The 23,441-nt window shown below is 52.5% G+C and overlaps 1 protein-coding gene across 2 annotated transcripts in view; it reads left to right on the top strand.

Annotated features, from left to right (window-relative positions):
- Positions 1 to 21,775, top strand: part of Impa2 (inositol monophosphatase 2) — a 44,107-nt gene extending 22,332 nt beyond the window's left edge. Inside the window, exons 4-8 of one of the 2 annotated variants that reach the window (XM_040270605.2) lie at positions 1,704 to 1,749; positions 4,014 to 4,122; positions 16,641 to 16,749; positions 17,406 to 17,557; positions 18,792 to 21,775. In XM_040270605.2, coding sequence (XP_040126539.1) covers positions 1,704 to 1,749; positions 4,014 to 4,122; positions 16,641 to 16,749; positions 17,406 to 17,557; positions 18,792 to 18,907 — 532 coding nt within the window. In that variant the 3' untranslated portion in view covers positions 18,908 to 21,775. The remainder of the gene's footprint in view (positions 1 to 1,703; positions 1,750 to 4,013; positions 4,123 to 16,640; positions 16,750 to 17,405; positions 17,558 to 18,791) is intronic. The other variant, XM_005334863.5, reaches the window with a different exon arrangement.
- The last annotated feature ends 1,666 nt before the right edge of the window (positions 21,776 to 23,441 follow it).

The raw sequence follows: 23,441 nt of genomic DNA, 5'->3' as shown, positions 1-23,441 counted from the left end.
TATAGCTCAGTGTTAGAGCGCTTGCCTAGCATGTCTGAGGCCCTGGATTTAATTCCCAGTACTAAAAAATAAATAAATAAAAGTTTTATTTAATGTTGGCTGGCTTTACGAAGTGCCACTTAAAAGCAGGTGGGTAGAAGACAGCCACCCAGCAACTTCCAAGTTGAGGTGCAGAGAGTGGCACACGCTGATGAGATTTGAGTCACTTTCAGGACAGGAGCAGAGCTCAGGTTACAGAAAGCAGGAGATTCTGGGAGGTTGGGAGCCCAGGGGAGGTGGGGCAGGGAACAGAGCTGTAGGACTGGGGAGGTGACAGGTGCAACCTTGGGAGCTCCCTGACGTGGCGGTTGTGGGCCCCGTGCTGCTTATCAGGGTCAGTACAAGTGGCCAATGACCCAATGTCATGGAGCGTGATGTGGCTTCTGCAGAGGGCTGGTCTCCCACTGGGTGGTGCCTGGAGCCCCTGGAGAGACTCCCGTCCCACAGGTTGGGCCAGTCCTGAGCTCACGGGCCACACCTGGGCTTTGGGCCACAGTTGGGCTCTGTTGGAAGCATGGGCAGAGCCAGGCCACGGGGCGCCTGGCTACTGGTGCTACCCCAGGTTGCCGTCACAGTGTTTATACGTAACGTCCCTCTGAGCACCTTGGCAAGCATGACTGCTTTCCAGATGGTGTTACCTCCAGAGCTCAGTCACCCAGACAGGGTCACCCTTTCCTGTCCATGGAGTCGTGCTGCCTGGTGCCATTGGGCTGTCATATCAACTCAAGCGTGGCCCCTGCAAGAGTCCCTACCTGGGTGTCGCACCCAGCAGAGCCTCGTTAGTCCTGTCCAACTTGTCATTCAAGGTGCTTGTGAGGGATGCAATGGCTAAGCCCTGTCTGTAGTGAGGGGTGGACCCTGGTGGCCCTGTGCTCTCCAGGGCTTCCCTCTGCATCCTGCAGGGAGACCTGGGGCCAGAGAGGCAGCTGAAAAGAGGCTCTCATGTTGATCTGGCAATTCCAGAACCCCAGGACTGTAGCTGGAGCAGTCATAGTGACCAGGTAGTGGCCAGCATGGCCTTTTAGTCAGGCGGCATGCTCATGTGTACCTGCAAGTTTGTACTGGCCTTTCCCCGCTCCTTCTATGTCTAAGCTCTGGGAACTCCAACTTCAAGGAGAGATTATCTGAGCAGCCGCAACAGAATCACCAAATAAGACTGCAGACGCACTGTGACAGAAATGTCCCTCTACCTCTGTGGCTCACCCACCATGAACTTCTGGGAACACAGTCAGGGTGTTACTGATATTAGAAAGTAGCCTGTGGCCTCCTCGTGGAGGCTGCCACCCAGGGCCCGTGATGTCACCTCCTGGGACCTCTGCACCTCACTGGGAATGGGGGCTGGCCTTTGGGAGGTCTCTGCTTCCCTTTAGGTCCCTGAGAACCAGAGGCTGATTGTTGAAGGCCTGGTGGCTGTGTGTTCAGAGGGCCGCTGGCTCGCCTGCTTCATGACAATCTCCTCCAAGGTCAGCTGTCCGACAACATGGCCAGCTAAATCCGTTTTTCTTGGCAGCAGTTAGTGAAATTGTGAGAGGTTGTTTTTAAAAACCTAAGTCCAGCCAGAGTGTGGAGAGGGCCCGTGTGCAGGGGAGCCGCCTGGCCCTGGGGCTTCAGCACCTGGGGCTGGTGCTCCCGATCGGTTCGTAAACCCTCTGTTTTCTCTGTAGGTTCCCCACTGTGGCCGTCAGCATCGGGTTTGCTGTCCACCAAGAGGTACGAGGCCCCAGCCCTGGTCTCCACTTCTGCAGTCCTGCCTCTTGCCGTGTGCCTCAGTCGTGACTAGTGAATCCGAGTGTGTGTGTCCAAACCTCAGGAAAGAAGCGAGCACTGACCATGGCGGTGGGTGCATTTGGGTCTCTGTAGTCCCTCACCGCTGCAGGTGGCCAGCAGAGTGCTTCCACCCAGGTCCTTTTGTGGAAGGAGATATTCTGAAGCAGATGATCCAAGCGAGTGTCTGTTTGACCCCCCAGAGCGTGTGATCTAGTCACAAGCCAAGAGGAGCTCCTATTTTTGGACAAGGTTTTGGATCTCAGTATTCTGTTACTTCTTCCTTCTCTTCCCCTGGCTACTAGTATGAGAGCGTGGCTCTTTCAGGGTTCCCAGAGACCTTCTGAACTAAGCAGTGTCAGGAGACCTGCCGGAGAGGCCTGGGTCGCACTTCAGCCTTTGGTAACCGGTTCAGGCGGCATCGCTGTGGGAGCCTTCCTTTCCGGTGGTTAATTATCTGAACAGGGCTGGGAACCAAAGCATTTTCCTCATCTCCTGTTAGAAGGTGTTCTTCTCAGTGTCCACACGGCTGCCCAGCTCAGAAACAGAAGTTTGCACGCACCTTGAACACCTAAGTTGGAGATCAGTGAGGATTGGAATGGGGGAATTGGACAGTTCCCGGGTTTCTCTGGTCAGTGTCATCACTGAGACCAGCGAATGTGGAGGCCTAGCAGCACCACAAGGGTTAGGGCTCATGGCCTCCAGGTTGCCAGCAGGTTGAGAGCAGGCTGCTGGAAGGAGGTCATATCCAGGAGGATGACCAGGTCCTCTGCCCGTCTAGGTCTGCTGGTTGGTCCTGTGTCCCTGTGGACAGCAGGAGGTGCCTGCTGGTAGTGATAGCTCCTGAGAAGGGGAACCGCTCCTCCATTCCTGAGCATGCCAGGACATTTCCCTGGGTCTTGGGGCCTGCCACAGGCTGGTCTCCACCAGCACCTTTTGAGACTTACCCTGTTAAAGCCAGTGCAGGAGACCGGGCAAGAAGGGTCACTGGGAAGCTGCAGGCTGTCTGCAGGCACTAGCTGACTGGTCCCTTTTGCTGTAGGGTGGGACCCTTCCATGTGATTGAATCACCCCAGTGCCAGCCAAGACCATCCTCAGGCATCTGATCTGGAGCTTTCCATGTTCCAGAGAGATGTGAATGTGGCTCACTCTAGACCGAGTGTGTGTGTTTGTGTGTGTGTGTGTGTGTGTGTGTGTGTGTGTGTGTGTGTGTGCTTGTGGGGGGGTTGTGTGTGTGTTGACCCATATGCTGACTGCAGGCAGAGGGAGGAGACAGGTGTGTGGGGTCCCATCTCCGGCCACACTGGCCTCTCCTCTGTGCCATTTCTTGCTGGGAGGCTGTTGGTCCTCACTTTAAGGATGCTGCTGCTATTTGTGTTCTGCCCACTCAAGGACGGGTCCCTCTGGACAGTGACTTGTCTTTATGTGGCTGCCCTGGCCTCTGTGTTCTGTTGGCTCCATGGGAGTGTTCATGATTCTTCATGCATCATCCACCTGGAGAGTTTCTGATGGTGTTTGATTAGAGTCACGGGTAGCGTTTTCCCCCCAGGAAAAAAGGCCTTTCTAGCCAGACCAGTGGCATGCTCCCGTAGTCCCAGCGACTCGGGAAGCTGAGGCGGCAGGGTGGCTGAGTCCAGATTGGGCAACATAGCAAGACACTGTCTCCAGAACAAAAAAGGCCTTTGTAGAGAAAGAAGACTGCTCAATAAGCATTGGTTATTAATGCTCGGTTATGATAATTTTAATGTAGACTCATTATTTTTTAATTATTTTTTTTGGCAGCATTGAGGATTGAACCCAGGGTGCTCTACCACTGAGCTACATATTTAGCCCTTTTATTTTATATTTTGAAACAAGGCCTTGCTAAGTTGCTGAGGTCTTGAACTTGTGATCCTCCTGCCTCAGCCTCCTCAGTCACTGGGATTGCAGGTGTGCGCCCCCGCGCCCAGCCTATCGTAACATATTTTCAAGTGTAATTATTAAGAGAAGAGATACCTTTTTGCATCCAGGTCTGGTTTGAACTCCAGGTGCTATTCTTCTCCTTTCCCTTGAGAAAGGTGACTCCTGTCCCTCGTCACGCTCCTGTCCCCTCGTCACTCTCCTGCCCTCTTGCCGTTGCATTAGACTGAGCTCTAGAGCTGTCTTCGTCCTTGGATCTCTCTGACCTCCCAAGTCCTCATGTGCTTTCTTCCCGCCCCTGCACCCTGCAGCTGGAGTTCGGCGTGATCTACCACTGCACAGAAGAGCGGCTGTACACGGGCCAGAGGGGCCGGGGCGCCTTCTGCAATGGCCAGCAGCTCCGGGTCTCCAGGGAGACAGGTAGGCTTCATGCTACTCGCCTCTAGCTTCTCCTGGAAAGTGCCCAAAGCCACCGTCATGTGACAGGGTGCAGATCTCCTGTTGAGAGCTCCACCTCCTTAGGGACATTGTGTTCCTGATGGAACTGGAAATGGAGCCTGTTCTGTGTCTCAAGGTTTGCTGGTGTGGCCAGGAAATTTAATAGTCTGTTTGTCTTATGCTCAGATCTGTTATCTTTAAGACTAAAAGAAGCCCAGTGGCTGCTTCCCAGTCGGTCTCTGGGACTGGGTGAGGGGTCGGGGCCCAGGGAAGTAGAGCATCCAGACATGCCTGATGGTCCTCGGGTCCTGCCGTGTCCCCAGAGGCCTGCTGTGGCTCCCTGGGTGTGGAACAGTAGCCGTGGTGTGGAAAGCAGGTCCACTGGGTCTCTGGGAAGGTGACCACCAGGGGGACGAGTTGTGTGGGTCAGCATGTTGCCGAGAACCTTAGACCTCCACTGTGACGTGGCTCACTCTTGTTACTTAAAGCAGAACCTTGGGGACCCCCAGTGGGGTCCCTGCAGAAAGGGCTACCAGCCTCTTAAGCCACCTACAACTGCGTGGCCCGTCTGCCCTTCACAGCCAGTTCAGGTCTCCAGGTCTCTCCAGTCACACGTCAGTCACACCAGGGACGCTTCACTGCACATAGAACAGTCTGTAGGGGACACAATGACGCCACGCAGAGGAAAGGGTTAGGAAGAGAAGCAGCTTGATGAGAAAAAGGCTTTGGTTAACGTGTGTGTGTGTGTGTGTGTGTGTGTGTGTGTGTGTGTGTGTACATGTATATATACATATATTTTGTTTCATTTGGGGAAGGCACCAGGGATTGAACTCGGGGGCCCTTGAACACTGAGCCACATCCCCAGCCCTATAGACTTATTTTGTATTTTATTTAGAGGCAGGGTCTCACTGAGTTGCTTAGCTCCTCACTTTTACTGAGGCTGGCTTTGAACTTGTGATCCTCCTCCCTCAGCTCCCGAGCTGCTGGGATGTGCATCTATATTTATCACAATTATTCATATATTAGTTGTGTAAGTTGATGGTTCTCAGCGTGACATTTTCGTATGTTACACACTGTGCTTTGATCATGTCACCCTTTCTTCTGCCCTCCCTTACCATCCCCTTCCCTAAAAGCCCCTCTGGGAAGACCAAAAGATCCTGTGTGGTGGCACATGCCTGTAATTCCAATGGCTCGGGAGGCTGAGGCAGGAGGATCACAAGTTCAAAGCCAGCCTCAGCAATTTAGCAAGACCTTGTCTTAGAATTTAAAAAGGGAGCAGGGCTGGAGATGTAATTCAATGGCAAAGAAATTGCATGCCTGAGGCTCTGGGTTCAATCCCCAGTGACTGACTGACTCTCTCTCTCTCTCTCTCTCTCTCTCTCTCTCTCTCACACACACACACACACACACACACACACACACACACACTTCTGAATATTCCTGTGACAGTGTTTGAAAAGGTGGTGGGGGTATAGCTCAGTGGTAGAGCAGTCACGCAGCATGCAGGAGGCCCTGGGTCCCAGCCATAGTCTCTCTCACACACACGCACACACACACACACACACAGTAGCAAGCACAGCTCCTGCTCATGCCTCATTTCCATGTTTCAGAGGCTGGACATTCAGAGACTGGGTCTCCCAGCCCCAACTGCTGGTTTCCACTTGCTGACTCTGGCCTCAGTCAGAAAGCACAGTGGTCCCCCTTCTGAGGTCTGCCTGCCTCCCTTACAGCCTCCCCCTGTGCCCATTGCTGGCCTCTCTTCAGACTTCCTTCCTTCACACCCTTCGCCTCTACTTTTCCTCCGTCTCCCTCCCTGGCTGACACCTGTGTGCCTAGGGGGCCTCAGAGGTGACTGTGGATGGGGGCAGTGTGAGCAGGGGTACAGCTGCCTGCTGGCTGCTCCCTGCTGGGCAAGGATTGTCCCTCTCCCGTGTGACGGCCTTGGCGGTTGCCACAGATGCCCCCAGGTCCTGTATAGACCCAGGGCAGAAGGAGGGGACAGCCTCAGAGGGGGCCCCTACAGGACCAGCTGGCCAGTCTGTGCCCCCCGACTCCAGGGCAGACCCGGGCAGCTGCAACCTTTCTCTGCCTCTCCTCCTGGAGTGTTTCGCTGGACTGTGTCCAGAGTGCTGGCATTCATTTCAGCTGTGCACACAGGTGGCACCCGCTCGGGCCTCACTGCAGCTCAGTGGCCAGGAAGGTGGCCAGGAAGCGTGTTAACGTGTGTGGGTGAACTTTGCTCTACATTTCATCTGATTACAGCACTAACCTCTGCCCACACTTGCCTACTTCCTGGCGAGCCGCCCACATCTCTTAGTCCCGTCCTGACTGCACGTCCCGGGGGCTTTCAGATCCAAGCCCTGGCTCCCCGAGTGGCCCCGGGGCTGCACGTGGTCTGGTTTCCACTGTCCTCAGCCTGCAGTCACCTGGTAACAGCAGAGGGGACAGCTGCTGTCCCCACAGAGGTCTTTGCTCACACAGGAACCTCTGCATCACTTGCCTGCCAAAGCTCAGTTGTGAACTATAAAGTCCAGTGTGTCACTTTCGGCCCTGGCCTCTGTGTCCCCAGCAGGACACAGTGACTCCTGGGCAGCACACTTGTCCATGCAGACCTGGCCTCAGGTCCTGACTCTGCTCCTGCTGAGCTGGGCCTGGGGCGAGTGAAGTGACCTAGCACCTCAGTCCTGCTGAAGGTGCAGATGCCCAGGGAGGAGTGGTGACCGCGAGGACGGAATCCAGCTAGGCACAGAAGCACCCAGCAGTGCTGCAGGGTGGTGCACGCCTGTCGTCCCAGCGGCTGGGGGAGGCTGAGGCAGGAGGGTCACAAGGCCAGCCCTGGGGGTCTAGCTCAGTGTAGAGCACCCCTGGGTTTAATCCTCAGTAACCGTGAAGACAAAACTGAAAAACCACCCAGCACAGGACTTGCATAGCATTCCAGACAAGAGCTGCTGCCAAATAAGGACCTGAACCTCTCCCAAGACCATCAGCTGCGCCCTGGGTAGAATTAGTCAGACACACGCGCGCGCACACACACACACACACACACACACACACACACACACACACAACACACCGCTCACCTGTCTGCTCTTCTGCCCTCCCCTCCACCTTTCTGGAATGTCTTCAATCTCACAGATTTAAAAACAAAATGGCACCAGTGGAGTTCAAGGGTTGGACACAGGCCAGCGTTTTACTAGCAGCTTCTCCTTCCAGCTCCACCCCACTGAGTCGCAGAGGTGTACACAGGAGATAGGTACACCTCGGAACCGCCCCCCATCTTTACCCCCAGCCCTGCCCCACCACAGCCCGGCACTCCCTGACCCCTGAGTGTCCAGCGCCCCCTCGCCAGGGCCTTAGAGGATCTCTGAAGCACACTGACTGCTCTCTGCAGTCCATGGGCAGAGCCAGGGGGCTGAGTGGAGGAGCGCTTGTCCAGCACACACGGGGCCCTGGGTCCCCAGCTGTCAACAGCAGAGGCATGCTAGCATCCCTCCCTGCCAGGAATGAGTCATTGTTAAAATTGTTCACAGTCCTGACAGGGTTCACATGTTAAACTTAACTCCTCTCTGTCTCTCCTGCCATGCTGACCCCCAGCTCGTAGGGACACTAGGGTGATAAAATTAATAACATCACACCCCTATGGTACACATGTGTGTTTCAGAATAACAGTGCTAGCTCTGCTGTGGATGAATGGTTATCGAAATATTTTTGGGTTTGTCACTTTGCTTTGTCCTCTGTCCTCCACGGATCTCCCAGGAGGATGCAGTCAGGTCCCTGTGGGAATTGCTGAGGCAGTCCTCTGGGAGCCCTTGAGTTCATCCACCAATTGAGCAAAATTGTAAACCCCCCACCCACCCACCCCACAAAAAAAAATTCAAGCTTTTAAGTGAAATTGGAATTTGGGAAAACTTGTGTCTACCACCTTGAGCAGGACACCTTCCCAACAGTTAAAGGCTTCCAAGAAGAGAGGTAAAATGAATGAATGTGACATTTTTAGCATTTAATGGTGAAGTATGTCAACATTTGGAAGAACTGATAATCTCAGTGAACCCATTTTCCAAATGACCAATGTGTGATGTTACAGCAAGATCATTCCTGGGCCAGAGACCCACTTACAGTACCAGGCAAGGCTGGGTGTGGCTGGGTGGCAGAGCCCTTGCAGGCCCTGCGATCCTTCTGCAGCATAGCCACCCACACACCACCACCACCAAACCCCAAAAAGACAAGTACAAGGCAGCCCAAAGGATGTCACCATAACTAGGTGCCAAGACGTCCACTGTGTGCACATCTGTGATCCCAGCTATTTGGGAAGCTAAGGCAGGGGGATTGCAAGTTCAAGGCCACCAACTTAGATCCTGTGTTAACAAAATCTTTAAAAAGGGGCTGGGGATGTGGCTCAATGTCAGAGTACCTCCAGGTTCCCTCCCCAGTACAAAAAAAGAAGATTCTCAATTATCTGAAAAGACAATTAGAATGCCCCTTCCTTTTCCAACTCCATAGCTGTATAAGGCCAGGTTTTCTTCACACACCAACCATATATCACCATAGCCTGAGTAAAAGGCAGATGTGAGAATCCATTTGTCTTCTATTAAGCCAGACATACCAAGAGTCAGAAAAAAAAAAAGCGAAACAAAGATACTCTCCTAATTTTTTTTTTTGCAAACTATGGTTATTTTCCATAAAAAACATATTATTCATGTGACAATGTAACATGTACTTCATTTTTAAAATAAGTTAATAAATATTTCAACATTTTCTTATTTTAATTTCTAACACACAAACATCCAGAGTGAGCTCAGGGTTTTTCGGCCACCTTCTCAGGAGTGACACTCGGTGGGCCCTGGGTCAGAGCCTGGGAAGTGCCGCAACACGGGAGCACCTCAACAACCCAGGAGCACCTCAACAACCCAGGCTGGGACGTAAAGGACAGGGTCAAGGACGGTGGAGCGTGCAGGACCCAGTGGTGCCAGGTCCTGGTGTCACACGCAGAGCACAAGCCAGGTAGGAGGAGCAGGGCTGCCACCTGTCACTGAGAGGGAAAGGGCAGCATTTAAAAAACATACTGGAACACTAGGAGAAGGCACAGTCTGCAAGCTCAACTCCAAAGAGAATGGATTATGTACAAAAGAAAAAAAAATGTTAACATCAAGGAACTATTAGGACAAAAATATAAACCTGTAATAAACCAAAAATTATACCAAAGAATACAGAAACAAAATAGCTGCTGATTTAAAAGACACTTGAGGTAAACACGAGGAGGATGAGCTGCTTCATTTTCCTCAGTGTAGAGCTCTGGGAGCGGAGTGCAGGGTGAAGGGCAGGGCACAGGGCCCTCTGAATACCTTGCTTTTATAGCCTGGACATTGGAACACTGTGCTTTTTATAGAAGGATCAGATTCTTTCAAAGTAGCCCCTCTGAGTTAGAAACAACACAAGTCAAACACGTCTCACGAGGTTTCCTAGTGGCCTTGTCGCTCCCAGGTCTGCCCTTTCCTGTCCCCGGTGTCTGGAGTGGTCTCTGCTGTTGGCCAGCAGACCACTGTTGCAAGATCTCAAGCCAGTTTGATTTTCTTCCACCTCCAGTTTTTTGCTGGGATGTCAGCGCTTCTCTTTTCTTTACAGTACAGTAGCCTGTTGGGGTAAAGTCAGCGATGCTGCTTCATCAGGTCTTTTTCTTTTTATTTCTTTTTTCTTTTTTTTTTTTTTTTTTGTGTGTGTGTGTGTTTGTGTGTGTATTTGTGTGTTTGGCACTGGGGATTGAACTCAGGGGCACCTGACCACTGAGCCACACCCCCAACCCTATTTTGTATTTTATATAGAAATTGGGTCTCACTGAGTTGCTTAATGCCTCACTTTTGCTGAGGCTGGCCTCGAACTTGTCATCCTCGTGCCTCAACCTCCAGAGTTGCTGCAACCACAGGCATAGGCCGCCCTGCCTGGCTTTTTCCTATATTCTGTATTTATTTTACATACAGATACTTCTGTTTTGTGGACAACTCTTTCTCATTCTTTTATTGACTTAGAGATATTATTCTGCTCCTTATTCTTTCTTTACTTAAAATCATGTGTGAGATTCAGCCATGATTCTTTCAGTTACTTATTTTTCCTTGGATTCTGTCGCTGTGCTTCAGGCTTGGGGACTGGGGCGGGGCGGGGCTGGAGATGGACTGGACTGGGGCGGGGCTTCAGACAGGCGTGGGCAGGGCAGGGCGGGAGACTGGCTGGGGTGGGCGCACCAAGGTTTCTGGCTCTAGCGCTCCCTCTGCTGCTGTTTCTGCCGCACAGTGGAGAGGCTGGCCTGGTCCTGTGGTCTTCTTGGCTCCCTCCTCCCCCAGGGCTCCCTGGGTCTTCTCTTCCTTTCCTCCATTACTCTGTTACTCTCGTCCAGTGACTCTGGAATGAGCTCCTGTGAGTGTGTGCTCAGGGCTGAGCCTGCCTGGCCACGGAGCCCTGAGAAGTCTGTCAGGAGAGACCACAGGATCCATCCCCTTCACACTTGCCCACCACCAGGGCCCTGGCCCTGGCTGTGCCCGGCCCCTCTCGTGGTGGCCCATGTGGCTTCTAGGAAGTGGCTGCTGTGATTTCCAGGATCTCCTGTCCCTGGGTCCTTTGGACACTTGATTCTTCCTCCACTTCCTCCCGTGCAGACCTGAGGCCACAGTCTGTAGCTGTGAGAGTTTTGCCTCCGCCCACTTGTGATTGGGGTTTGGGTATACTTTGTGGGGATAGATTTGGTTGGGGTGGGTGGTGGTGGTGGTGGTCTGTTTCTTTTGTTTAGTAGAGGATATGTATAGTTTGGGTTTTGTTCTCCTGGTTGCTCTGTTTTTATGAGAGGGTATTTGGGGAGGTTAAACATTGTGGGCAGTTACATAGGTTTCCAGTTCTGTTTTTCCCATTGTATTGGTCAATTTTCTTAACTGTGATAAAATACCTGAGATAAGTAACTTAAAAAGAGGAAATATTTGTCTTATCTCCTGGCTTCAGAAGTTTCTTTCAGTCCTTGCTCACTTGGCCCCCTTACTTTGGGCATGTGGTGAGGCAGAGCATGATGACTGAAGTGTGTGGCAGAGGAAGCAGCAGGGAAGGGGCCAGAATCCCAATATCCCCCTCAGGCACGGCCCAGTGACCTTACTTCCTCCCACCAGTCCCACCTCCTATACACTGTCCCCTCCTGGTGGCACCATAGGCTAGGGAGCCCGCCCTTAGCACATGGTCTTTAGGGGACAGTGCAGATCCAACCAACAGCACCCAGGATTCTAAGCAGACTTGCCTTCCCCCCTCCCCAAATTACTTGGTTTTTTAAAAAAATTTATTTGGGCCAACATCAAACAACCGAAAAACCATTGTAAAGTGACCAGTGGAGTTTAGTACACCCACAGCGCTGTGTGGCTATCGCCTGTCAAAACTGGTCCACACCAAAGCCGGCGCCCAGCTTGCAGCCCCCAGCTCCCGCTCTGCTTGGGTCAGAGCTGAGGTGAGTGTCCATGTGAGTAGGTCTTAGTGGCCTGCAGGGGGTCTGGAGGATTGGGATGTCTGCAGAGGGACACTCGAGCACACGGGTTGTCCGGAGCTTGCTCGGAGCTTGCTCGTCAGCAAGACCAGCTGGTGTCTCCCAGGAGAAGGTCCAGATCTCTGTCCCCGAGTGCCTCTCTCAGATCCTCCTGTGCTTGGATCTGAAGTGTTTCCAAAGCCTGTGTGCTGGAGGTAGGCCTGGTGGGAGGTGGTTCCTGGGGGTGCATCCCTGAAGGGGATACCGAGACCCTCAGCCCTTCCTCTCCCTCTGTGCTCAGCTGCTGAGGTGAGCGGGCTTCTCTGTCATGTGCTGCTGCCATGATGTGCGGGCTCAGCACAGGCCCAAGCAACCTTGGACGAAAACTCTGAAGCCCTGAGCCAAGATACACCTTTCCTCCTTATGAGTAGATGATCCCAGGGTATCTTGTTATAGTGATGGAAAGAGGACTAACACAGGGTTCACAAAAGGTGTGGAGCTTCTCGGACAACAGTAGTACTCTTGATACTCAGTGCTTTAACTTGGTCGTGCTCAACAGAACAAGGGTTTTCAACCATCAAAAGTCACAAAATCTATTTTAATTCTAAAATATGTTTATTGAAAGAATATACAGAGGTGGCCTACTTCAAGACTGGTCCTGTGTTTTCTGCTGTGGCTAAACGTATATAACATAAGTTTGCCCTCTGGTCATTTCTAAGCCTGCTATGCATGGTATTAATTACATCCACAGTGTTGTGTGTCCTTCACCTTGAAGTTTCCAGAATTTCTCACTCTAGATGGAAACACTGCACCCATTAAGCAACAGCTCCTTTTTTCCACCACCCAGAATCACAGAATAGTTTAATTTAATCTGTTTTTTTTTGTGTGTGTGTGTGTGTGTGTGTGTGTGTGTGTTAGTGTTTTAATAAGAGCTAACATATGGCCAGTATAGGACGAAGGGTGATAAAGTACAGACATGGTAGGAATCGAGAGAAACTGGTCGAAAGATGACATCAAGGAGAGGGAATCGTGACACGTGACCTTTTCCCCCTCATGTCTGCAGGTGGCTCTGGGCTTCCTCTCACCACATGCTGTGTAGCAGGAATAAGCAAGAGTGAGTCCGAGCTTTCAACAGACTTTACAGCTGGGTGGGCAAGCGGGCAGCCCATAGTAGAGCATTTGCCTGGCATGTGGCAGGCCCTGGGTTTAATCTCCAGCACTGCAAAAAAAAGAAAAAAAAAATGAGCAATCAGTTAGAAGCTCTGAGCAAAATCCTGGCCAACTGCATACAAAAACATATTAAAAAGATAGTGCACCATGCTCAAATGGTGTTCATCCCAGGGATGCAAGGTTGGTTCAACGTATGGAAATCAATAAATGTAATATGTCACATCAGTAGACTTAAAGACAAGAATCATAGGATCATCTCAATAGATGCTGAGAAAGCGTTTGATAAAATACAGCACCTCTTCATGTTCAAAGCACTAGAAAAACTAGGAATAGTAGGATCATACCTCAATGTTGTGAAAGCTATCTATGTTAAGCCCCAGACCCACATCATTCTAAATGGAGAAAAATTGGAAGCATTCCCTGTAGAAACTGGAACAAGACAGGAATATCCTCTTTTACCATTTCTGTTTAACATACTTGTTGAAACTCTAGCCAGAACAATTAGAAGAAAGAAATTAAAGGGGTAGGAAAAGAAGAGAACTCAAAGTATCACTATTTGCCAACCATGTAATTCTATATTTAGAAGATCCAAGAAATTCCACCAGAAAGCTTCTACAACTAATAAATGAATTCAGCAAACTAGGAGAAACCTTTTATTTCACGGTATCTGCTAGGAGCCTGCATGGACTTCTGTGCCCCCTGCCCCTGGAGCTGCAGGGCCTCCTATAGGGCCTTCCCGTCCGGCAGGACTCCCTCCTGTTAGAAGCCTCGTGGTGGCAAGGCTCCTGGGAAGCCTGGGCCTCGGGCTGTCTGTAGCAGAGGTGAGTGAGCCCTTGCTGTCACAGCCCTGCTCTTGTGAAATCATCCCAGGCTCTTACTGGAAGTTCCTGCTCCTCCTGCCTCAGTCCTGCCTGGGGCCTCTGCCTGTCCAGGCTGGCCTGGCTACCCTGCTCTCTGAGCAGGGAGGCTGGGCAAGGCCCTGGCCCTGGGGTGTCACTTCCTACCTACCCTAGGAACCAGGTGCTTCTCCCCCTGTGGAAAGGGCTTGCAGCCCCAGCTCCTGGGGAAACCCCAGTGTCCTCCTTCCTTGGTGTCTTCCCAGGGCCAGAAGAACACAGCCCAAAGTGCCCTGGTTTTGAGTCTCCTGTCTGGATCTTGCCCTCAGCTGAGAGCGGAAGTTGGCTGCTTGGGGTCAGGTCACTGCTGCTGTGACTTCTTTTCCCTCCATGGCTTCCAGCACCAGTTCTTCCCTCTTCCTGGCCAAAGTGACAAGCAGGCTATCTGATTCCCTACCCTCTTCTGCCTCTCCAGGCCGCTTTCTTTTTTTAATAGACTCTTATTTTAGTGTAGTTTTAGGTTCACAGCAGAATTGAGCAGAAGGTGCCAAGTTCCCTGGTGGCCTCTGCTCCCAGGCATGACATCCATCATCAGCATCCCCTGCCCGAGGGATACGTTGGTCATAGTCGGTGAACCTACATTAGCTCTCAGGAGCACCCTAAACCCAGGGTTTGCAGTACCACTCGCTCTCGGCACACACTCCATGGGTTTGGACAGAAGTCTGAGGACGTGTATTCAGCGTGTGGTGTTTTACAGAGGAGGCTTGCTGCCCTGACATCATCCAGGCTCTGCCTGTTTAGCCTTGGCCTCCTCTCCCACCCCGTCCCCAAACCTGGGACAACCGCTCATCTTTTTTACTATCTCCACAGTTTCGCCCTCTCTAAGGTATGGTAGTGTTGGGATCATATACTACGTGGATTTTACTTACTAATAAGCATTTACGTTTCCTTCCCTCGTGACTGGATAGCTCATTTCCTTTTAGGTTTGGGTACTATTTTGTGGTCTGGCTGTCCGGAGTTGACCCATCACCTGCTGAGCCATCTTGGCTGTTCCCAGCCCTGCCGTCAGGAACACTGCTGTGGCCACCTGTGTGCAGGGTCTGGGTGAAAACAAGCCTTCAGTTCCTTTCTGTAAATTCTAAGGAGCTCGACTGCCGGGTCACATGTTAGAGGATGGATGTCTGCAAAAAGCTGCAAGGCCTCTGAAGGGCCTGTCCTCCCGCATGGCCACCAGCGGTGGGTGACAGTTCCTGCATTCGGTGTTGTCAGAGTTAGGGTTTTGGCCCTTCTGAGGGGTGCGTACTGGTGACCCGTGGCTGTGTTAATTCACATGTCTTCTAAGAGGTTTGCTGCAGAGCATCTTGTCATTGCTTATTTGCTCTCTGAGCCTCCTCTTTGGTGAGTCCAACTTCCAATTTTTAATCTTAATAGATGCTTTCCAAATGCAATATATCTTTTTAAAGAACATTTTAAACTAATATGTTGTACTTATAATACCCCCCAAATAGTGTTACCCATAGTATTGAATTCTTGGACTAGCCAATAAAATCCTATTTAACACAAAAATTCCTCCCATATATTTCAAATACTAGTAATTTAACCAAATAAAAACAAAAAGACTAGTATCCGTGGGATTTTTGTTTTGTTTTGTTTTGTTTTGCAGAGCTGGGGTAGACCCCAGCATATGCCAGCCCAGTGCTACCCCCTGAGCCACACCCCAGCCCCAGTCTGTCCTGGGGCTGTTGTTTGAGAGAGAGCTTCGTTCATTCTTCATTCAGGGGCTGTTCCCTGCGGTCTGCTGGGCCTGGCCCTCTGCTGGGCCTTCTCTGCCCCCTGCGCCTCTACTGGGCCTTCTCTGCCCCTTGCCATCTCCTGGGCCTGGCCCTCTGGGCCTTCTCTGCAAAAGTCTTTTTTCCCCTTCCAGAAAAGCACTATCTCGGTTGGTCACCAAGTGAGGGTGATGCTCAGAGAGTAGGCAGGGCCAGCGACCTGGACCCCGTTCTCATGGTGGCAGTGACACCTGAAGCCCTGGCCCCGTGGCCCTCCACGCAGGGCGCAGCTGCCAGCAGGGTTGACAGTGCTGGTATGACTATGGCCTCCCGAGGACAGGTGCTTTGCTGTGGAGCCTATTTCAGGGAGCATTCAAGGTCAACATGGTGGCTCTGCCAGTAGAGAAGGGACAGGCAGGGTATGGAGGCTCCTTCAGAGGTGTCCCCCTAGAACCTGACCCACAGAATGAAGCAGCCTCCTGGAGGCCATTCCCGTCTTGCTTCCTGAGCACACCTGGTGTGGCTCCACCCTACCTGGCAGCATGGCTTGACAGACGAGACAGGACTGGTGTGTGTTGGTGTGCGGCAAAGCAAAGAAACCACCTGAGTCCCCGCAGTGTCCCCTTCATGCCCCCCATGCTCACGAGCCAGGCTTCCCTGGCAGTGTTCCCCAGGCACCAGCCTGTGTGGCCCCTGCACACCTGGGGCCCATAAGTGCCCAGCTCGCCCTCCTGTGTGCTACAGCCTTGGCCCCAAGACCACGCTGCCTTCAAAGTGTTTCCTCCACAGGGCACCTCCCGCTGCGCGATCACAGCAGTTAGGGAAAGGCTTGGATTAAAGCCTTCTAGAAAGATCCATCTAATGAAGAACCCCCACCCCTGCCCCATGTTGTGTTCCCAGCGTGGACTCAAGTTTGTTTTCGTGTGTTGAAGGGTGGTGCTTTTCATGAGCTGCATTCTCCCAAGGTCTCCATGTCACGTCTGTAACATGGAGCCTCCCAAAAAGGGAGGATTACAGAGGCCTCCCTCACACTCCAAGGCAGGAACCAGTGCGGAAGGACGAGGACATGGCCTTAGACGGGGCGGCCACCCCCCCCACCTCCTGTTTTCCAAAACAGCGCTCGGAGAGACCTCAGAGAATCACCACTCACAGACAGCCCAGCTCTGAGGAGGAAGGAGAAGCTGGCATTGAAGTTGCTTCGGGGAAACCTGCTCATGTGGGGAGTCTCTCTTGCAGATCTCTCGAAGGCCTTGGTCCTGACGGAAATCGGCCCCAAGCGTGACCCTGCTACTCTGAGACTCTTCCTGAGCAACATGGAGCGACTGCTGCACGCCAAGGCTCACGGGTAGGATTTCAGTCCCAGAAACGCACTGTGGTCAGAACCAAGCACATGCTAATGTCTCCCCAGGGCCTTGAAGAGGGAACACCCATGTGCAGGGCCTCTACGCAGAGGTCCAGGGACACCATCCTCAGGAGCCTCCCCGGGCTGCTCAGGTCACCAGGCATCAGGAGACGGTGTGGCCTGTGTGCCTTCACGTCACTGTTGGAGGGTCCAAGTAACGGGCTTCAGTGCCTCAGCTGGTGAGCCCTTCCAGGGGACGTGGCTCCGGACAGTCTCTTGCTCTGATTTGTTTCTCATAAATGTTAATTAAAGCCCAAGAGCATCCTCTGCCCTCCTCTCCCCCAAGTCTGTCCCACAGGAAGGACTCATGTGGCACATGATGGTCAGCTGAATCAGAGCTTCAGGCTTGAGCCCCCTGGCCAAGGTCCGTGCCCAGGCTGAGGTCCAGGTAGCACAGGATGCTGGCGCCATTGCAGAGAGCACTGCTGGACAGGGTCACTACAGGCCCTGTGTCCCCAGCTGGCCAGCAGAAGCCTATGGTTCATGTTTGTCCCCTGAGTGTGCCTGGCACAGCATAACAGGATAAAGGAGTAGACACGCCATTGCAGGAGCTCAGCACGAGCACTCGGCCCACCTCCCTGCATCTGTCCCCGACCCAGGGTCCGAGTGATTGGCAGCTCCACCCTGGCACTCTGCCACCTGGCCTCGGGGGCTGCTGATGCCTATTACCAGTTTGGCCTGCACTGCTGGGACCTGGCAGCCGCCACAGTCATCATCAGAGAAGCGGGTGGCATCGTGATGGACACTTCAGGTCAGCTCTGTGGCCCTCTGCTGCTTTCCTATCCTGGGGCCTGGCAGAAAAATTAGAGGCGGTGGCACTGTGGTGGGGCGCTTCCCGAAGTCCCCACTGCACTGGGTCCCCTTCCTGCAGACGCAGCCCAGGGTCTGTTGGCCTAATAGTAGCAGCACCGCTGTGTGCTGATGCGCTGTGGGATTTTACAGGCTCCGCACATAGCCAGACCCCAGGACCCCCCAGGACCCAGCCAGGCAGACAGATGTGAGCCCCACAGTTGAGCATAGGCACTTGCCACAGTCCACAGCCAGGAGTGTTACCAGCACCTGTGCCCAGCATGGGCACCCTGCAGGGTTTCAGGAGGATGGGTCAAGAGGTGACCTGCTCTCCTGCCCCAGGCTCCTTGACTCCCATGCCGTCTTCTCCCCAGACATGAGTTCCATGTGCATCAGGGCTCCCTCCGTGTCCACGCTGCACCCACGTAGCTCCTGCACATGTGCTCCAAGATGTTCAGGAGTCCTGAGGATGTGGCAGGGCTTCAGCCCTCCTTTCCCAGCCTCTGTCCAGAGCTCCTTAGCAGGGGCACCTGGCTTTCTTCTGATCACTGGGCACATAGGGTGGCTCTTTTGGAACTTGACTTCTACCTTTTTCCTTTGAAAGGCCTTAACTGAGCTTCCAGAAAGGTGTGGAAGTAAAGCAGTGTTGATCTCGGGTGGCGAGAATAGACAGGCCAGCTTTACGTTAACAAGAGTCCGGCACTCTGGATTTGGCCACTCGAGCACCCGAGGCTCCGTCTGTGCACACGGATCTCTAGCCAGGCAGTCAGTCCTGCTTCACACACCCTGGAAGACTCAGGGCTTCACTGCCCACGAGCCCAGGGGGGAGTGCAGGCTCCACCCTGCCCAGACTGGCTGAGTCGAGGGGAGCCTTGGTGCCCCACACTCTGGTGACCCATGTGCTCCCCTATTCTGGTCCAACCATCCTGTGGACTTACTGGACTGGACTGGACTGGGCATTCCATGCCCTCTGAGCAGGGGCAGCTTCAGTCTCCTCACTGTGCGGCCTTGGCCACACTAGGGTGAAGCGGGGACAGAGGCTCGCCTCCCTCCTGGCAGATCCACCACCTGGTCACCTGCTGTGGAGGTCTCAGGCACAGTCATGAGTTGTCCCCCTTGGGGTGCATGTGATAAGTTGCCACATAGGCTGCCTGGCCCCATCCAGTGACCCTCGTCTGCTCTCTTCTCGTCTCCAGGTGGACCCCTTGACCTCATGTCGTGCAGAGTGGTCGCTGCTGGCACCCGGGAATTGGCGATGCTCATCGCCCAAGCCTTACAGACTATTGACTATGGGCGGGATGATGAGAATTGAGGGCACAGATGGCAGCATGGCCCAAGGGCCCGGGACAGAGCCTTCCTGGAGGCTGCCTGGGGGCCTGTACCCCAGGCCAGGCGTCTTCTCCCCAGGAAGGAGACTCGGAGCTAAAGTGGGTGGCTGGCGTGTTGATCCACGTCTCTCGCAGGACTTGGTGTGTGGCTGGCTTCCTGCTTTAATCCACATAGCTTATTCAGGTCGGTACATGTTCTTCTGTCAGGGCTAAACCCGAATCTCAGGAGAGACGAGTGGTGATCCAGTCTTCCCTCCCCAGAATGCAGACCTCAGGTGATCTTCAGAAGTGCTGGTGGGAGCAGACTTGTTCTCAGGACTCCCTGCCCCAGCTTCTGCAGAATGCAATAAATAAGAGTCACTGCACTCCACGCATCTTCCCCTCTGTGCCGCCTGCTTCCCCAAACGCCATAGACGCAGGCTCTTGGGAAAGGCTTGCACATTAAAGTCCAACCGGGACGGTGAGGGTTGCTTGTCCACATCTTGGAAAGCACTAGGAAAACATCGTCCTTATCGTATTGGTATTCAGACTCCAAGATGCCTTCCAGGGCAGAGTGCAGGGAAGCCAGTAGCTGAAAACCATCTCTCTGAAATGCTGACCTGTTTAACGAAGAGAAATTGTAATGTATTTCCTGGGCCTTATCTGTGACTGTCTGGGAAATGGAATTATTGATATGGATAATTCAAATGAACTGACAGGCCAGGAGACTTTTCTGAAGTTTAAACATTGAGAAAGTCAGAAGGCCAAAAATTTCAACCCACTCCTCACTTTCCCTCACCGTCCTCCCTTGCCACCGATACACAGAATGGTCCAGACCTCCTTGGAGGAGGGTGGCCCCTGGTAAAATCACCTGTCACTCTTCCCCAGCTGTACCTCTGTGGTCTCGGCAAGACACAGCTGGCTCGAGGCCTCTGCCCTGACACTTGGGCCACGCAGGACCCTCAGTCAATGCTCCCGGGCAAGCCACCCAAGGGCAGCTCACTGCAGACCCAAGTCCCGAGAGGAGTCCTCAGGATGTTCTTGTTGGAGTGAAATACCCCTGTGCCGCCTTACTCCCCCTTCCTCTTGGGGCATATTTTGTTAAATTCACTGTTGTAAGGAAGGATAAGCACTAGGAAAAGTGCCCCTGTGTGTGGATCATTCTGTGATTCTGCAAGGCCAGCTTTAAAACGAAACTTCTCAGGGAAGAAGCAGGGAGTGAGTGCACCCTTTCTGGTCTGAATGGGGTAGCCAGGAGAACCCCCAGTATGTGCCTTATTCAAGGACCAGATGTGTGAGGACTTGGTCTTGTTGGGATGAACCATCCCAGTGCCCACTGAGTGTGTGGTCGCTGCTTCTGATTTCCACAGGCACATGCCCAACACTAGCATAAGGATCTGGGGCCATGTGGGGTGGTGCAGATAAATAGAGGCATTGCCATCCTCTCCAGGTTCCGTGGGTCTGCACTGCATAGAATGGATGCTCGGAGTGCTTACTCCACAACCGCCATTCATCCTGCAGCAGGCACCACAGCCTCTCTGCTGTGCAACCCACATCCTTCCCCAGGTTGGTCCTCCTGAGGTCTTCAGGAGTTCCCTATGGCATCCTGTGCACAGGTCACCCCCACTGCAGTGTGGAGAAGGCCAGTCAGGTCAGGGCAGGGCCACAGCAAGCTACCAGTCACATCGTTCCATGGGTGAGGTCAGGTGAGGAGCCCGGGTGTGTGGATCATTCTGTGATTCCGCAAGGCCAGCTTTAAAACGAAACTTCTCAGGAAGAAGCAGGGAGTGAGGGCACCCAGGTGAGGGTGGGTTAGGCAGGGAGAGCTGGGGGCTGCACAGCTGATGGCAGTCCCAGGTCTGTGCCAGAGCAGTCTGTACAGTATCTCTCCTCCACCTGTGGCCAATCTCTTGCTGTCCTGGCTACCTGCTGGAGGCCAGGCCAGGAGGAAGGAGCGCTGGCTCTGGGTCCACAGGCCCCGTTCTGGCCCAGACTTCCTGGCCTCTGGTGCAATCACTTGTAGGGTGCTCAGAGGGTGAGCAGGGTGCTTTGCACACCACTGTCCATCTGCAAATGTGAGCCTACCCCAGCATCTAGAACCCTCCATCTTGGTGTTTCACTGGGTGAGATGAACCAAGATCATGGAGTACAGCGGTCAGGACATCTGGCCAGAGGCGGGGTAAGTGCTACATGTGCAGAACCCGTCTGACGTGCTGAGGTTCACCTTCTCTTTTCCTGAATTCTGTTTATGCCAAAACATTAGGATATCATTAAGGGACGTTTCCTCCGTCCCCCGCTTGGATGCAGGGCACCAGTGCCCCTGCTCCTTCCCAGCCCTGTTCTGCTTAGTGGTCGAATGGGAAAGTGCCCTGCATCCATGAGAGCTGTGCGGGGCCAGGCCTGCTCGGTGGGATGCCACTGCTGCCCTGCACTTCCCAGAGCTAGAAGAGCCCCCCGAGCACCTGCCTTACTGTGTGGGTCCAGGTACCTCTGGAGCCCTTGCAGCCACAGGCAGAGAGGGAGTTCAGGAGCCTGAAATTCACATGGCGTCTGCAGCCGATGCTCATCTTCTGACAATATTGTGTGTGTGTGTGTGTGACTTGAACGTGTGTGTCATGTATGACAGGCTCTACACAAGGTCGTTTTGGGGGGAGTGACCAAAATATGTAAGCTTTTTCCAAATGAGATTGGTCTTAACATGTTTTGAAGTTTCATGAGTATTGTAAGAAAAGTTGCAGCCAGGGGAGGGAGCCATAGATTCTCGTTGGGGGACCTAAGAGGGTGAGGGTCAGAGGATGGAGTGACTGACCCAGAAGGACCTCTCACGTTCATCTTGGGTGGTGTCAGAAATAAATGAGCCACTTTGCAGACCAGGTTCTAACTCATGTCATTTCATGATTCATTGTTTCCAGAAGAAGAAATTATATATATATTTTTTCAGTACCAGGAATTGAGTCTGGGGACACTTGACCACTGAGCCACATCCCCAGCCCTTCTTATTTTTAATTTTTTTTTTGTTGCCAATGGACCTTTATGTATTTATTTATATGTGGTGCTGAGAATCCAACCCAGTGCCTCACACATGCCAGCAAGCACTCTACCACTGAGCCATAACCCCAGACCCTTTTTATTTTATTTTGAGACAGGGGCTCACTAGAAAGTTGCACAGGCTGGCCTTGCACCTGCAATTCTCCTGCCTCAGGCTCTCACTGGGATTACAGGCGTGCACCACTGTGCTTGGCTTTTTTTTTTTTTTTTTTTTCCCTCTGCTGGGAGAGTGTTCTACCACTCAGCTACACCCCAATAATGACCATTTTAAAAAATTGTTTTGGTGAGCCCCTCCCCTGAATGCTACCTCACCGCACTGAGTGTCCCCTGCCATAGTCACAGGGACAGGTCTCTCATGTGAAGTCGGGTACTTAACATGGATGTGAAATGCCAAATTTATACAAGAGTGGGGGATTTCTGCCAGTTGATGGGGAGCCTGTAGAAAGGGCTATTTTTAGGCAAGGAGACTGGTGTTTTATACAGAAATGCCCAGGACCCTCTGGTACATTAGGGGTTGTGCAGGGTGTGTCCCTGGGTCCCTGCAGAGATCAGGTCCACACTGAGCCTGTGTGAAGCAATGGGGGCTGAAGGCCACCAGAGCCCTCCAGGGACTCCTGGGTGCTCTCTGGAGCCCTGTGGTGTAGGCGCAGCCGCTGGCCCAGTTCAGACGGTATGGACGAGATTGTCCCCTACTCTTGACGGTGGTAACAATTAAAATAAAATTTAAAATTTTAACTAAAACAAAAATTTTGCCCTTTCAGTCTTGTAATCTGTAGGTTATGTTTTTGAATGCACATAGACCACCACTTTGCATGCTACCTTGAGTCAGCCTACTTAGGTAGTGAAGGTGTGAGATATAAACTAAAAAGATGTATAAGGGAGCCTTCATTGACACCTACACATCTTGGAAGTAAAAATCTGAAAAGCAATACCAAAATATAATAGAAAACAAATTTATCTCATTTTGAACATAAAATATTTTAGGCATTCACACTTGTGGCTTTGCAAACCTTGATGGGGATCACTAAGCATGATCTTTTTTTCTGGTGCTGGGGACTGAACCCAGGCTTCATGCATGCTGGGCAAGCTTTCCACCACTGAGCTATACCCCTGCCCCGAGCACAAATTATTAATGCTTAGAGATCCGAGGGGAATGTGCAGAGAGCAGGTAGCACAGTGGACAAGGATCAGCGTTCTGGCTCACAGTCGTGGCTCTGTGCTAATGAACTGCGTGATCATGGGCAAGTTGTTCAAGGAAACCGAGGCACCAGGTGGTCCCTAAAAGGCAAGCATATTAAAGAATCTTTTCCAGATTCCTCTCCTTGGTCATGGACCTAGTAAGTCTTATGCATACCCTGCCAAAGTCACCATCGGGATGCAGAAGCCCTGTGACAGACAATAACTTTTGTTCTTCATCAGCTGAAACGTTGTGTATTTTCATCATTTACCCAAGAGTGAGGCTTGTGAAATGAACATTCCTGTGTCATTCAC

This window comes from Ictidomys tridecemlineatus, chromosome 13, assembly GCF_052094955.1.
Source record: "Ictidomys tridecemlineatus isolate mIctTri1 chromosome 13, mIctTri1.hap1, whole genome shotgun sequence".
NCBI classification, from domain to species: Eukaryota; Metazoa; Chordata; class Mammalia; order Rodentia; family Sciuridae; genus Ictidomys; species Ictidomys tridecemlineatus.
Note: the sequence above shows the minus strand (reverse complement) of the source record. Positions and strands in the feature narration are given on the sequence as shown.